This window comes from Hippocampus guttulatus, chromosome 5, assembly GCF_054856545.1.
Source record: "Hippocampus guttulatus isolate MCC_2025c chromosome 5, RoL_Hgut_1.0, whole genome shotgun sequence".
Taxonomy (NCBI): domain Eukaryota; kingdom Metazoa; phylum Chordata; class Actinopteri; order Syngnathiformes; family Syngnathidae; genus Hippocampus; species Hippocampus guttulatus.
In genome coordinates this window covers 12,666,912-12,683,169 of record NC_141265.1, presented here as the reverse complement: position 1 = coordinate 12,683,169, position 16,258 = coordinate 12,666,912, and the positions used below count along the sequence as shown (strand labels likewise).

The 16,258-nt window shown below is 41.2% G+C and overlaps 1 protein-coding gene across 2 annotated transcripts; it reads right to left on the bottom strand.

The window, feature by feature from the left end:
• Positions 1 to 372: 372 nt before the first annotated feature.
• smarcad1a (SNF2 related chromatin remodeling ATPase with DExD box 1a) lies at positions 373 to 15,877 on the bottom strand. Of its 2 annotated transcripts, XM_086110908.1 has the most exons (26): positions 15,516 to 15,877; positions 13,278 to 13,395; positions 13,067 to 13,178; positions 12,500 to 12,566; positions 11,966 to 12,060; positions 11,713 to 11,782; positions 10,716 to 10,810; positions 10,356 to 10,481; positions 9,892 to 9,970; positions 9,153 to 9,781; positions 8,118 to 8,314; positions 7,953 to 8,043; positions 7,476 to 7,575; positions 7,161 to 7,220; positions 6,596 to 6,671; positions 6,381 to 6,516; positions 5,338 to 5,469; positions 4,350 to 4,445; positions 3,955 to 4,072; positions 3,620 to 3,735; positions 3,387 to 3,437; positions 3,249 to 3,323; positions 2,969 to 3,087; positions 2,695 to 2,877; positions 1,982 to 2,091; positions 373 to 1,414 (listed from the first exon to the last, which is right to left on the bottom strand). In XM_086110908.1, exons 1-26 carry the CDS (start codon positions 15,601 to 15,603, stop codon positions 1,353 to 1,355), a joined length of 3,201 nt encoding a protein of 1,066 aa, XP_085967034.1. In that variant the 5' UTR covers positions 15,604 to 15,877; the 3' UTR covers positions 373 to 1,352. The 2 variants fall into 2 exon arrangements, with proteins under 2 accessions (XP_085967034.1, XP_085967033.1); XM_086110907.1 differs by having other exon boundaries at positions 3,249 to 3,437.
• Positions 15,878 to 16,258: the final 381 nt, after the last annotated feature.

Here is a 16,258-nt window from a genome sequence, read left to right as displayed (position 1 = left end):
GCCTAAAAATGGCCAACAATGTTTAAATTCTCACTGAGCGGTGAACAATTGGGAAGTGTTTTCCAATGGCGGCGATTGTTGCGTTCATGTCAGGATTGGTTCAAGGTCGCAAACGTTCCAACGATTGCCAGATTATTCGTCTGTACTTTTCTTGTCGCAAGGGAATTTTGTACATGTTCAAAAGAACTTTTGGCGAAAAGTCTTGCTGAACAGTGGTATCGGGCCTTCATATGAACTGGCTTGTCGGGGTCATTCTTGTAAAATGTCACTCTTATATCACCTATTTCACCAACCTTACCTCAAAGAGGAAGTATGGGGGGGGGAAATCTGTGGTTGCAGTTCCTTTGTACAGCTTCACAAATAGTCATGTCATTTATTCGAACATTGTTTCATTTATTAAAGGTAACAAATTCAAAGTACACATGAAAAGTACATCCAAATATGCACGTGCACAACCTACACCTTTTCAAATGCTGTAAGGTAACGCTTAGATCATATTAGGAAATCATACAGTACGAGGATGTAGCAGCTGCTTCCAAGATTCTTCCAAAACCTCCAACGCATGGCCACATTTTCAGAAATATGCTCAGCAGAAGAACTCTTATTCTGAACGCATCACCCATCGGGGCAACTTTGACACTTTTCAATTCAGCAATGGCACTAAAAGGGAACAAGCCTGTTTTTCTTTTTGCAAACATTTCAGTGACTTTAAAACGAAACTACCATTATAAACAGTGTGGTAATGTAACTGAGTAAAATTCTCATGTTTTTGTTGACAACAGCCCAAACTATCTTTTTAGAAATGGACTATAGACGGTGTAAAGAAACATCGCTATGCGCGGCAGTGGAAATGTTATGGTCTAAGAAACATTATGATTTGCTGAAATTTGTGTGAATTGCTCAAGAAATATTTATTGCGTGCTGGGAATATCTTGCTTGATGACAGTGTATGTAGTTCAGCTCCCATGAATTTGCAAAGTCACCAACAGCTGTTATACAAAGGTTTGGTCTCCAGAATATCAAGATTCGATGGTGCCTTCCAACAAAGGCCGCATGACGCTCAGTTTGGTCTGACTGCATGACACCGGCGAGTTACACGACATCAGAGGCACAATGCTTGTTTAGCCTTCACTGCTTATGTTGATAGCACTCAGAAAATGTGTTTCAGGCACAGCTATCAGTCCACAGAGGAAAGCAAAATCCTCTCTCTCTCTCTCTCTTTTTTTTAAAGGTGCTCAGCATTTTTTGTCTCAGTTCCACTGTGTCTTTAGTCAAATCCCAGCCCTGCCCAAGATCAGGGAACTAAGTAACAATTTTTTTGAATTTCACCTCAAGTTTCAAGTGACTGAATATCACAGTCCCAGTGACGCTTTGAGCAAAGATGCCATATCTTCAGGTATGGTCCCTTCATCACCTAAAATAAAACAACATTGTTTTCATCACTTCAATTCATGTCGGAATGATAATGTGTGAACAGCAACATGCCATGAAAATCAGAGATGACTGGTGCTTGTGGTAATCAAAATTCGGCACGTTTTGAAAGTTCCACTTTCAATGGCGAGAGCAAAACACGAATCCAATGACAGCACTTCATTCACAATCTCACTGTTTGTTATGAGTCCACCACTTCCTAAAATAGTGTCACCTGTTAGAGGCAAGGCATTTCTCGAGGTCTTTGTTGATACAAGTGCATTTTTATGATCAAATCTATACAAGCTGACATGGTCTTAGAGGCACCGAGTCACAGGTGTTGCTTTCCCAACTACGAAGGGTTCGGTGAATGAAACTCAAGGGGTTGAGTCCCTCCAATAAGGTTAAAAAAAAAATACAATAAAAACACTGTTCTAGAGGTTTATTCACATCTATTAGAGGGCACTATTTGAGGAAATTTTGTATTTTGAGACATCCTTTTGATTGTAGTGACACCATAGAAATGCAAGCAAAAATGTGTGTGTGTGTGTGTGTATACACTTTTCCTTACTCTGTTCAGCAGTTGTCATGTCCTGCTCCAGTTTGAGTTTCTTCTGGCTCAGCTGCAGTATAGCGTCCTCAATGCTATCTTTACTGATCAGCTTGATGACCTGGACAGTCCTAACACACAAACCAGGAAGGTGGCATTCAGTGGGGTTTTTTTCCCCCTCTTAAATTATTATAAACAGAATAGCAGAGGTGTTCAATTCTGTAAAACGATTCCTTGTCCTGATGACTTCAAAGTCATCATTTCAATGAAGAACTTGTGGATTTGTGTGTCCCGGCTGGATGAGTGTCGACTCAAGTGGACCGCCGCCGTATTGAAATCATTAATGGCAGACATTGGACTTAACAATTGTAGATATCTAGATTTCTTTCACAAAGATAGTCTACACAACTTTAAAACTGTAGAATTGTGGACAATGTATTGGCGTTAACAGAGTTACGCCTTCTAAAATGTGCATGGGGGAGCGGGAAAATATACATTGCAGTGCTTGCTGGAGGTTTTTGTTAGCCTGGAATTTCAGACTCAACACTGTACCAGCAATTGAGTCTGGTCAGTCACGTCAAGCGCATTTTTGAGGCAAGGCAAACCTGAGCAACACAGACAATGGAATGAACGAAAGAAGAGCACATGTGACGTCAGGAAGAAAAAAAAAAATTACTTTGAAACCTGCGTGTTAAGATGTGCTGAGCCATTCTACTCTATGTGATCCACTGTACCTGGTCTGACCCAGTCGATGGCAGCGGTCCTCAGCCTGCTTATCATTGTAGGGGTTCCAGTCAATGTCGTGCAGGATGACGACGTTTGCTGACGTGAGGTTGATGCCGAGGCCACCCGCGCGAGTCGAAAGCAGGAATACAAATATGTCGGCGTCGTCGTTGAACTCGTCAATCAGCACAATTCTGCGGAGGACGAAAAGGCGTTGAAATCACAAAACGCATTGGATGGAACATGATTTCCAACTAATCGGCTCCGAAAAGAGTGTGAGCTGACCTGTCTGCTATTGCCGTGGAGCCGTCCATTCGAATGTAACGATGCTTGAGGTGTTTCATCAGTTCCTCGACGATGTCCAGCACCATGACGAACTGACTGAATAGAACAACTCGGTCTCCCTGTGCATTTTGACAAACAACATGAGGACGCATTTAAACCACCAAATGTGTGATCGGCTCACACGCACAAATGAGATACACAACCATGAATGCACAAAGTGCGGAAGCCTCAAAGTCAGAGCAGAATTAAATCACAATGTTTCGGAATTTTGCATTGGAACCTTGTCTTTGAGTGACGCCAGCTTCTCCGTCAGCCAGTGGAACTTCCCAGAATCGAGGAGGAGACTGGTGTCCAGCTGATAGGAGGCGATGGATGAGTATTGCTGACACAAACGATGCAGCTCCAAGTCAGACATCACCTCCATGTCCTCTTGGATCAACGCAGCATTTGCATCGTGGTGAGTCGGCTCCTGACAAAAAAAAAAAAAAAAAAAAAAACGGCATCTTATTCTTGATGTACATGAAACAGTGCTTTAGAACAAATTAGAGCTGGATGATAAATTTAAATATCAGAATTCTTTTCCCTTAAAAATCAGATGTCTGACTTTTATTGATTTTAAAAAATTTTTTATACTGAATAAAGTGAACTTACCTTTAGCATGAGTTTGCTCATGGCCGCCAGCTTTGCTGTAGTGTAGTACTGTCGATGTAGCAGAGGGTGGTTGGCCATCTTTCTTAACTGCATCAGGACGTTAGACAACTCGCGCTCTGCATGGACCAAAAAATAAATAAATAAAAAAATAAAAAAAGGCAGACATGAATGATCTAAAGTTCCTACATATGAGCTTTCATAATTCTGTACTACTACAGACCCCAATTTAAAATGTTAGATATTCGTTTTATTTTAATATATAGAGGTGCACTATTCTCCTTATTATCAGTCAGAAAAAAAAGTGGCATTGAACATCCCCAGTGAAGATAGCTCACTCTCGCTGCGTTTGGAAGCTTTGAGTTTTTTCAAGAGGGTCTGGTAGAGAACCTGCTGCTTTTCACTCATGGAACAGAACTCAACCTTCTCTTCCTTTTCAGGTAGTTGCTTGAGGACCTGGAAATGAGATGAGTGGAAAATATGAATCGATTGTCTTTTTGTGTGTACCCAACCCAAGAACATGGAATTCTCGGTTTACGCCAGATAGAAGTTCCCAAGACACTGAAGTATTATAAACCTAAACTGAGGATCCCCTGCACTGTTTCTTCTATGACTCTGCTGACTAAAAAAAAAAAAACACGAGCATTTTCCACCACATGAAGTATGATCCATTTTCATGGGATGTCACCGGAAAATATGCTAAACAATGTAGATTCAGAACGGAGCGACTCACATCACTCTTAATTCTTCGAAGGATGAAAGGTTTCATAATGCGTTTGGCCTGAGAGATGCGCTCTCTCTCAAATTGACTCCGATCCTCCTGGGACTTCTACAGAAAACAAAAGGTGTGGAAGACACAGAACATGGCATACTGCATCACTGTAGTAACTGATGTCATTTCAAAGTATTATGTTAGCAATACATTTCTTTTGCAGAATCCCATGCTGTATTCGCCAAGATACACGATACAGACTATTACAACACTGAGGTTCCACCTTTATGTCCCAAAAATATTTTCGGTGAAGTCCCACCTATTTGTGATTCACTATTCATAAATTCAGTTAGAACAGTGTTTTTTAAACCCTGTGCTGCGGCACACATTGTCAGGTGTGCCGCGGGAAAATATCCAATTTGTATGCCTGTGCAAACTCTCGCCCAGAAAGTAATCGTGTAGTACCCCCTCCTACCGCTAGGGAGGAGCAACAGCTAGCTTGTGTTTAGCCCACAGACAAGCGAATTTGTGACGCATGAATGCAGGACGACGGTGAAACAAAAAAAATATGAAAGATTAGAAAATAATTTTTCCTTTGTGTTCATTTGATTCCAATTCAAGCTGTTATAACGCCATTCTTCAATGTTAAAAACGGTTATAGTAACAATATAACACGTTAATTGTGAATTAAAATAAGGGGTTTTTTCCCACATTGTGTGCCGCGGGATTTTTTCAATGAAAGAAGTGTGTCTCGATTCAAAAAAGTTTGAAAAACATCGCTGTAGAAAATATCCGTAGCTATTTACAGAAAAAAACACACCTATTCCTGGTTTTGTGCTCTTTCAATAGCACTTGAAGATGACACATGGTAGCACCAAAGCTTTGACTAAAAGGAACTTGGTTGTTTATATACAGTACTGTATATATATATACATTTTTTTATCGCTCGTTTCAATCATGTGTCATATGTTAATCTTAGAGATGGATTAAAAAAAAGCCATAGAAATACCATAGAAAACATCTTGGAGAGCTCTGTCGTGGAGCTCGAAAACATGGATGGCATGATGAAGTTGAGGAGTGACATCAGTTCTAAGAGGTTGTTTTGTAACGGTGTGCCAGTGAGCAGCAAGCGATGCTCCGCCTGAAAGGAGAAGAGACTAGGGTCAAGAACTCATGCGCGACGATGGTGGCAGCTTTCGAGGCAAAATCGGTTCTTCAACTCTTCGGGTCCAGGTGCGCCTAAAAGGTGGGCAGGGCGCCCTCATCAGCCTAACGTCAATAAAAGATTTATTTTCAAAAACGGACGCGTTTAATTGATGCTAAGAAACAGACAGCATGAGCAAAATCACTTGTTTGCATATCGTATGACAAGAATGATGACCGGTGGAAGGGAATCACTGAGTCAATCACACTGAAAATTGCCAAAGACAGGTTGGTCATTGGTAAGTTTCAAAGGCAGTGCTTTAATGACACGTACGATTTTGACACTGGTATTTACTTCCAAGCTGAAGATGTTTTGCCTTGCGTCAACTGTAAAAATCATAAAGCTAAAGATGCTGTGTGTACGTATGGCTCTCAAATTTATGAGCTATGTCAGAAATGTTCCAGGATGGGTGTCACAAAGAATACATTTCTAAACCAAACTACCGGTACACATTTTCCCCTGAGCATCCAACAGTTCCCGGCCAAGATGCACATCACTGTGCCGTGGCAACCTACTTTCTTACACGACCCGGCTCAGTGGAATGTTCTTTTTTCACTTTCCAGAGCTCATCGTAGGGTATCTGTTTGGAGAACGTGGGTGACATCAAGATGGCCGTGAGTACCCAGGAAGAATCCTCGGAGTGCATCAAAGTGTGGCAGGGAAGTGAAGGCCGTGAAATTGCGCTTCACTCCAGGTAGATAACTCCGAAGGGGAAACTTGTAGCAGTAGCTTGCATTTGAAATATAGCTTTTCTGACAGCATTTATGTGATACTTTTTGAAATCAGATGTCATAATCTACTGCGAATAATTTTGTGTGAAGCACTGCCACCAAACATAGTGAACTCACATTGATAGACATGAGGTGGCGGTAGCGCAACGTGTTCATGTTCTTCAGCATGTGACCCTCGTCAAAGATGGCATACGCAAGATGAAGCTTGCGGAACAGACTGCGGTCATTGGGGTTCCCAATGGCAAAGTTGTACCTGTGGAGGAGGAAACCAAGTGTATGAGTGACACGCGTATAAAACGGGATTTTTGTTTTTTGCAAACTGAGACACTAACGTGGTGACAAGGACGTTAAATTCAATGGCGTCATCGAGGATGTCACGCTTGAGGTATTGGCGGTCCTCCGCAGAACCTGTACACAAACCAAAAGCACATTTTGTCTCTCGGGCTGTATCCGAATTATTCCCCAACTCTTCATTTAGTCCCGCACTGTATCGTCCGACCTCACTAAACACGGCATTGTGATTAATATTGTGTTTGTGGAATATGAATTAAGCCGCAAAATCCACGTTTTTATCCATCTCAGTTGGCAGCCATCGCAGTGCTTTGGCATCCGCGAATGACCAATCCCGGCCTCATCTGTTTTCTGGGTTTCCCGATATGACGTCCGCAAGCGGAGCCCGAAAACGCGGCCCCCCCCACCGAGATGGAAAAAAACAGGTGGATTTTGCAGCTGAATTCATATTCCACACACGATATCAATCAGAATTCCATCTTTTGACTCGTGGGTCACCATCGAACTTTTTCGCCTGACTTCACCGTTAAGCACAAACACAAATCAGTGAGCTACTGCACAAACTGTTGATAGATATGAAAAAGTTCAAAATGTAAAGCATCCTACCATAATACACTAAAACCTTCAAACGGGGACACCACATTTGTAGTTCTCTAACCCAGTTATCTGTAACACAAACAAAAACACATGCACGATGGACAATCTGTCAATTTTGTGCAAATTCTAAAAAGAGAATCTCCAGGATGAGTTGTGGAGCTCACTTCATGGATTCTGAATGGAACTCAGCTGTTTTTTTGATGACAAAAGGACATGACTGGATGAAAAATGGATCTAATCAGAATCAAATCACTTTCGATTTTTCCAATTGTCAGACGTTTGGCGAAGACAAAACAACGTGAACATTTCAGGTGTTGATGTTACCAAGCGTAGAGGCAGGCACAACGATGAGGTGAGGAGCCTCTATTCCATTCTGCAATAAATGGGCCAAGAAGGCAATAGCCTGGATGGTTTTCCCCAAACCCTGATGAGAGAAAGAGGCAGATTAGGATCATTTCATATCACCCATCAAAACATTGAGCAACTTCTAAGGGGGACGAAACAACAAACCGTCTTTCAAACAGACTTTGTTGTACATGTGATTGTTTTAAAAATAACAACGGATGAGTCAGGTGGTCCTTGATGTAAATAAACAAAATGACAGTGAAGACAGCCTAATCACCGAATCATATTAAATAAACCTTTGGACATTTATCATTTGACTCATTTCAGTGACTAAAACACCTCATACTAATGTATGGAATTGACATTGTAATGTCATTTAATTCACTTTACACCAGTATATGCACATCTTATTTATTTTTACTATACGATTTGCCTCTTGTATAGCTTGCATCTCACCATCTCATCGGCGAGGATACCGCTCAAGTTGTGCTCGTGCAAGAGCAGAAGCCATTTCAGACCGATCATCTGATAGGGTTTCAGCTGGAGCCTGGAGGACAAATGTGATGTGAATGACAGAGCAACGCGACAAGATTTTGTACATCTCAAGTATATGCCACTCACTGGCTATTGAGCAGCCTGGGCTGTAGCATTTCCCCCGTGCCAGCCTGCATCACTTCTGTGACCTGCTGAACCATCTTGGAGGAGATGGTCTCACATTTGGACATGAGGCCCCGAACAATGTTGCGCCCCTTCAGAACAGTTTTGCAGCCCAGCACTAGGTCCTCTGATAGCCCGTTGCTCTTTTGCATTTGGCTGGTCTTGAGAGTGAAAGAAGGGAGGGATGGTGGTAAGGGAAGAAAAACACACCGAGTTGGACCCGTCGCCGAACTTGGTTTTCATGGATGCATACACATTGAGTAAAATATTTCTTTTTAAATTCAACAATTACAGCTAACAGCTAATAAAAACCAAAACATCAACAAGATTTTTGGGAGAAAATGAGCTTTCATGGAAAACATATATTGAAGGCTAATCAACAGTTCATTTTTTTTTCTCTCTGATGCATTTCAATGTGGTGTCAATTATACGCGGACCTCGCAATTTGCGGGCCATCGCCACCTCCAGCGTATGACGGGGTTCTACTGTATTGTTTTTGTGTGCGTAAGTGTGTGTGTGTAACTGATTATTCCAAACATAATTTATCTCAATGGGTTACTCTGTCTTGAAAGTCACAGGACAGATTGTGTGTTGCTTTCATTTCCCGTTATACTGAGGATAAACCTGTATATTGCTACAAATACTGTACATGTAAATAGACTTGCCAGAAAAGTTCATTCATTTCAGTAGTTCTTTTCAAAAAGTGAAACTCAAGATAACAACAAAAAAAAAAAAAAGGGGGGCGGGGGTATTAAATTACAAATGATTTTGATTGCTTCGAGTGTAACATTAAAACTCCTTGAATCTGGGGTTGTCATGAACTCAAAGCTAAGATCATCAAAATGACTGAAATCATTTGTGTCATGTGTCGTGAAATAAGTTTCACTTTTTCCAACTACTGAAATAAATGAAGTTTTCCAGGTTCTTCTCCTTTTTTGTGATGCACCTGCATTATGAGGCACGCTGCATGCTAAGCACCGCAACCGCAAGATTTCTCACCAGGCTCAGCCAGTTTTTAAAGGGTCGAAGCTCGACGATCTTTTTGGCTTTTTTCACAGAACACCCAGAAATGAGCGCCAGCTCGTCGATGGTGGCCTCCTCAAAGAACTTGAGGATCTCTTCCTTCAAGCCTCCCATGTTTGTAAACGCATCATCGCAACTGTCACGGTCGCTGCTGTCCGCATCCTCTGCGTCGTCATCAGAGCTGAAGTGCTTTTCATTGGCGCGGGCTATCCGCTTTCGCGCTTCGGCTAGCTTCTTGGCCATACTGGTCCCGCTGGCAAACTTGGACAGCATCTGTGCGGCAGAGGACGAGGAGGAGCAGGATGGCTTCTGGTAAGAAGTAGTTCTTTTGACAGAGGAGGACAAGTCTTTTGAAAGCCACGTGGAGAGGGTGGAATTGGAATGTTTGATCTCCTCTTCAGCTGAATAGTCGTCACTATCCACTGTATCCTCTGAGCTGTCGTGAGTATCATTCGCATGAAACGGATCGCATTCCTTGGCATTCATTTTGTCCTCACAAGATCCGACCTGGTGCACTTTGCTTTGCTCCTTGACTGACTTCTCTTTGCACTTGGAATGGTGGGATTTCTTTGGTGGGTATTCGTCAGCGCTTAAACTGACGTCATCTGTGAGACAAGCAAAAAACAAAACAAAAAAAAAAAGGCTGCATCAGATTAACACAATATGGCACTGGTGACAGATGCACGAGGACGTGTGAGAGGAGCTGTGTTGGGACCTGAGCCGGAGAACATTAGTAGAGCATGCAGAGCCTCGACGAAATCCCAATCGTGTTCCTGAAGCACCACCCGCAACTCCTTCAGTAAGACAGACATCAGGGAATTTTACATGAAAACCAAGCACCCATCAATAAAAAATATATGCCTCCATATTTATTTGTTGACATTCTAAACTTCTCTTCATCAACAGCAACAAATTATGAAAGCCATATACTGTAAGTCTGGCGAGGAAAAAAAATAGAACAGACAAGACCTATTTCTTAAAAGCTTTTGCTGTAGCCAGCGTTTAAAACGACAAAGGCCAAGTTACACACTAGTTTTTACAACCGGTCTAGTGCCACAAAAAATTGGCTCAATATCCAAACAAATTGGAGTTTGACTAGTATTCTGGATGGATGGATGGATGGATGTGTCGTGTAACAAAATATTTGACAATTTTGGCCTGTCTTTTTTTATTTCTTACCTCCTTGTCCTGATTGGGGAACTTGTTCTGTAGCCTTTTGACCATCACCTCCTGCTTCTCCCAACTCGGTTCGTCTCCACTATCCTGATTATCATTGTCCATGTATTCAGCTTCATCTTCAGACACCTTTTAGTTTCAATACCAGTGAGGCAAAGGGGGCAATTGTCAGGCCGGAGGACAAACTCGGAGGGGTTTAACGGGGAGTGTGCATCTCTCCACAAAAGACAATTGTATAATCCAATATATTTGTTCCACTTGAAAATCTATCGAGACATGCATTGAATCGCCTTTTATTGGAGAGATACACAAGCATACCAACGTGTAATTTCTTTCAAAAAAACGATGCCTGTAATAACTCACCTCTGATCGCTTCCTCCTTTTGTAGGGTTGAGTCTCACCGCTCTCCAATGAGGTGTCAGATTCATCCTGCTTTCTCTTACTAACATATTCTGTGTCTGGAAAAACAGGCAGCGTTGACCAATGACATGACTTTATTGGTTGTGTTTCGACCACTATTGAATATTACAGAAAATTATGATTTGAACTGCCTATTAAAAAAAAAAAATAAAATGCAGTGACTGCTCGACCAAGTGTGAAATTACACTGACAAAAAGTTATGGATATTTGGCTTTCAGGTGAAATTTAGCTATAAGCTGTTTACTCTACTGTGTACCGGTACATATAATGGCACAGCAATTTAAATGTTTGAAATTCTATTCTTTATTTGGATCAAAATTGGTCACATATTTATAGTTATAGTATCGCATACATTATCGGTGGAAATTTGCAATTCGCGGCCGGCCATGGTCCATATCGCCGAAAATAACAAGAGACCTCCATATTGCATTGAGTATCATAAGAATCGTGTGTAATAATACTTCTTGTGAAGTCAGAATCATGAGAAGGCTTCAGAGGAATAGCCTGGAGGACATGGGTGGGTCTCCTCCTCCTAATCTTGCAGGAGAATACTTTTTCCCCACTCTGAACAATCAACATATTTACAAAATATAGGTCACTAACCAAGGTTTTTTGTGTGTGTGTGTGTGTGTTACTGTTGGGCCTGGTTTTCAAAGCCATACTTTCGGACAAGGATCAAACAACAAAACACCTTGATCCTTGAGATATTATGATATTGACACATACCGTATGTACAAGTCTCCTTTAAGTGTATTCATGGTGCAGGGTGATACTGTACTAAAAAGATAGTTTAGTGAATTTGTGGCCTTGCTATTGTCATTTTTACCCAGAAATAGTGGCATTGAATAGATAAGCATGAGTACTGTTACTTTAATATTTTCTTGTAAAAATACCATTGATATGTTGTATAAATTGGGCTTGACTACTACTCTATTCATACCGTTGTCGTCATCAGAAATCACCAGATAATCATCAACACTTCCATGCTGAGTGCTTGTACTTCCAACTACCTGCAAACACAATACAGTATCCTATCATACAGGCCCTTTTAAGTTTTTTTTTGTCCTCATCGGGGCACACAATAACATTGATCGACTATAAAAGATAAACTAGTCACTGACAATGTTCTTTCAAAAAACAAAAACAAAAAACAAACATGCCATTAATCCTAACTGTAGGATTTGTCAACTCACCCCCGATTGTTTCCTCCTTTGGTAGAGTTGAGTCTCCCCGCTCTCCAGTGAGCTGTCGGATACATCGAGTTTTCTCTTCCCGACACAGTCGGTGTCTGGGGGAGAAAAAAAAAAAAGATGACGCAGATATATGACGCAGATATGATGATACAAATATGGACAAATATACTTTCAGAGCACTATATATTTTGTAAATTTCCTAAATAAACAGGGGGATAAACCAGCAAACCATGAAAAACTGGGGTTACCCCTCCAAAAAAAGAAAAGAAAAAGCCAAAACATATTGATAATTTAAGAAACAATCGCGAATACAGTAAGTGAATTTGCAGGTGCTGAACCGCAAGTATGTTAGGGTCCACAACATTGCATCTGTTCACTCTAAACTTCTGAAAACTCTCAGTGTAATAGTGAAGCCCTAAGTTTCATGCTCCACTTTTAAAAAATATTTTCCTGCAAAAAGGTGTTTGGCGACACATATATAATATACACATAGATGTAAGTAAAACCGGGATTGATGTACAACTCTATTCATACCTTCATCATCAGAAATAAGAAGACACTTGGCAATAGCGCCATCCAGTGTGCTCGTACTCCCAACAACCTGTGAACACATCACAATGGACCCTACATTCACTTGATACAGGAGGTGAATATACAAAATGCTGCCTTTGCAAAGTTAATAATGCTCAAATTCAGACAACTTTAGGCATGGGTGGCTTTCGTACTTGGAAGGTATGATGACAGGGGGCAAAAATATAGCGGGTTCATGGGATGACGGTAATGCGATAAAAGCTCTCAATTAGACAGTGATCTCGCGTTTTGGGGACTTGAATTTGCATCCTCCCTCTGTCAAGATACGATGATTCAAAAACAGCAAACTTTTTTGACAAGGGGAAAAAGTTGCGGAGCTCATTGATTGCTGGCATCAAAAACGGTGGAGGTCAGGGTCATATCACATTGCCTGCACTGATGACTTAAAAAAGTTGCTTATACGTATTATGGAACGCTTGTGGTTTTGAAATTTAGATATTTTAAAAAAAAATCATGTTCTACATTAAAACAGCAATTGCCCATACCTACTTCCAGGAAGACATCACTTACCTCTGAGAGCTTTTTCCTTGACAAATGAGGGAACATCTCGGAGAGTCTTGACTCTTTTTGACTTTTTTCCTCTTCTTTTTCATCATTTGAAGACTGTTTGACAATAGGATCCCTGGAATGGCAAAGACAACATAGGTTAAGTAAATTAGCTACAGGAACTTAAAAAAACAAAAACAAAAAAAATCAATACGTGTACAGGTATGTCGTCAACCTTGATTTCCTTGAGAAGGAGACTTTCCTCAGCTTGTGGTCATCGTCAGAGACGTCTTCAAAAACCACTCCTCGGGCATGCGACTTTGACGAATGGGATTTATTGGATTTCATTTGAGCTAATGGACAAGATTAGATGAAATCACAAAAATAAATCAAGAGTTCTTCAGTGATGATCACAAATTCGTTCTTTTGTAAATCTTGTTGAGAAAACAGGTCTTTGAAGTGCTTGTAACAAGACTGCTGGTTGATACACTTGTATACTCACTTGTATTCTTTGGCATTCGACTCAGCATGACTTAGATTTGTTCTTGGTTTTACTGTTTGGTGCTTTCTACTGCCTTTCTTACCGATTTGTCTTACTGTTTATTGTGCATGTTAAATTGCTCCATGTACAGCACTTTGTATGCAGCGATGGCTGTTTGAAAGTGCTCTATAAATACTGTTGACTTGACTTGACATTGATACTTGATACAACTTTGTCTAATGTGCTGTATGTGCATACAGCACAGATGAAATTTCCTCCCTCTTAAACAGAAAACCGACAAGAGGAGCCACTGCGGGTGCCCGCGCCGCCATCAAAGGAATACTTAACATAAAATGACAAAATAATACAACACAACATATAAAAGAGACATCTTAGCCACTTTTCCTCCATTCACTAATAGATGAAAGAGGAGCGCTTCAGAGTCCTTTTCACCAGTGGATCAAAGACGTCATGCTGCAATGTGCACATGTCTGCTACAAGCTAAGCTTGAAAGCAACAAGAAGCCGCAACATTAATTAAAAGAAAAAGAGATTGGCTCTCTTCCCCTGTCCCATGTAAATCCGCTTCAATTCCAATCCGCGACTCCCAGTTCCTACACACGCATCGGCGCTCTGTGCTGACGCTCATTTCTTCTCGGCTCCTCAAGCCATGCATCCATCCAGCCGGAGACTGTCCATCAGCACCGACCTTATCGCTGAACAAAGCGGGCTGTGAAAATGCTGCCCATTTCAGGCGGCATTTTCACAGCCCGCTTTGTTCAGCTGTCCGGCAACGACAGTCAAATGGCGCCGACATTCCTCCCAATCAAAATCAATGCTGGTACACGCGTGCCGCCAAGAAGGCGCAACCACCAAGCAGAGATGTCGACACCGGCGTGAAATTCATTCTGTTTGCAAAAACAAAACTATCGTTCCAATTTTCTGCTTCAATTTACATGTCCTATTCTTTTCTTTTGGCCACTCAAACAACTGATTGCCTGAATGTGAAAAAGTGGGTTGATGAGATGTATCCAATTTCACTGAATTGTGACAAAAATAATTCATTCATATAGAAATACAGAATAAATAAACATTGTGGTTGTCTTACTACATGCCGTTTTTAAATTTTGGATTTAACCAGTTAAGTAAGGTTGCCTCTTGTAAGTTAATTGCCTCCAATTATTATTTTTTTTTCTCATCTGGAAGCAGACAGGGGTGGGGTGAGAATGGTACACAGAAATGGGAGAGAGGGAGCAAGAGGAAAGAGACACTATCCAAACAAGGATGCCTTTTTGTTGTGTTGATTGATTTACATTGTCCAAAAAAAAGAAGGAAAACATGCTACCATCAAGTACTAGTTGGCCCCTAGGACAACATAAGTAGCTAATGGCCCTGCTCTAAAAATAGCTCACCAGTGATGGGACACTGTGACTTAAGAAGAATTAAAACAGAAGAATGTTGGTCATGTATTGTTTTAAAAAATAAAATGGTACACATTCCTTCTGTTAATATTCAAGACTTTGTTTACAATTGAAATTGATTGTGTTGAATGCAAAGATGAAATACTGTATTATAATGATTTTACAGCTGAAATTTTAACCCCGTGGTATTTTTGCTCATAGTTATCATACAGTCAGGAGCTAATATATCAGCCCATAGCTAGTATACACCGACCCAAACAATCGGTCAGTTTGTATCTCCGACGTCCTGACAAGTGCATGATTTACTGACAGGCTGATAACTATAGAAGGATGTGCTGATGTATTTAGCCAACATTGCTCAATTACATCAAAGGGAGACTGTGTTGACTTGCTACACATGAGCCATTGGCAGAGCAAACAGATTTAAATACAGTACCACCGCCTATGTCAGAAGTGATTCGCTACACTAGCTACTTTCAAGTACTAATCACGCTAACGCTGATGGAAGCATTCTTTGCACATCTGGCCAAGAGCTCAGGTTTTGAGTTAGCCCCGAACATCAGTTTACTCACCCGGCTTATTCTCCTTCTCGGACTCGGGGGTCACTTTGCACGCTGGCGATTTTTGAAAACGGAAACGTTCCAAGTTGTATTGGCTCATGTTGGCCGGGCTATCTCATATCTGGTTGCGGGAAGCCTTTTGTCCGACTCCGGTTCTTACCGATATATATTTTTTTTGCTCGCCGGCACGCGCGGCTCAACTTTTTTTTCTTGGCTACTCGACCTGACAGTAAAGAGCACAGGCTCAAAACAGTCTTGAGATTCGAGAAAGACAACGCTGGTAGGTGGTTTTTAAAAACGCCGATGTAAGCTAGCTAGAATATGGTTGTAGTTTAGTAGCATGGTGGCTATGTTACGAAACGAAATAGCTTGGAGAGGCCGAAGACTACCGGTTTCCCGCTAAAGCAGCTGTGTTGTAGCACGATTGAGCCCTGTGATTGGCTAAAGGAGCGAGTGGGCGGGAACTCACGAGTCCCGTGTGGTTAGCCTGCCCTATGAAAATACAGTACCGGTACTGTACTGTACTGCACTGTACTCTATCTATCTATCTATCTATCTATCTATCTATCTATCTATCTATCTATCTATCTATCTATCTATCTATCTATCTATCTATTATAGATAATGCTATCATTGTGTATACTGTATTTCAACAAGCGGCTATTTACAATGCAATTAAGGGGCGGGCAAGCCCTCTCATTGGACGAAAAGATAAGATGTGCGTGAATCACAAGGAAGTCCAGCGTGCTTCATTT

Coding starts and splice junctions, on each gene's coding strand:
- smarcad1a (XM_086110907.1), bottom strand. CDS start 15,603: ATGAGCCAATACAACTTGGAACGTTTCCGTTTTCAAAAATCGCCAGCG. Junction 7,576..7,952: donor GTATCCTCGCCGATGAGATG/GTGAGATGCAAG, acceptor TTCTCTCATCAG/GGTTTGGGGAAAACCATCCA. Junction 3,736..3,954: donor AGCTTCCAAACGCAGCGAGA/GTGAGCTATCTT, acceptor TGGTCCATGCAG/AGCGCGAGTTGTCTAACGTC.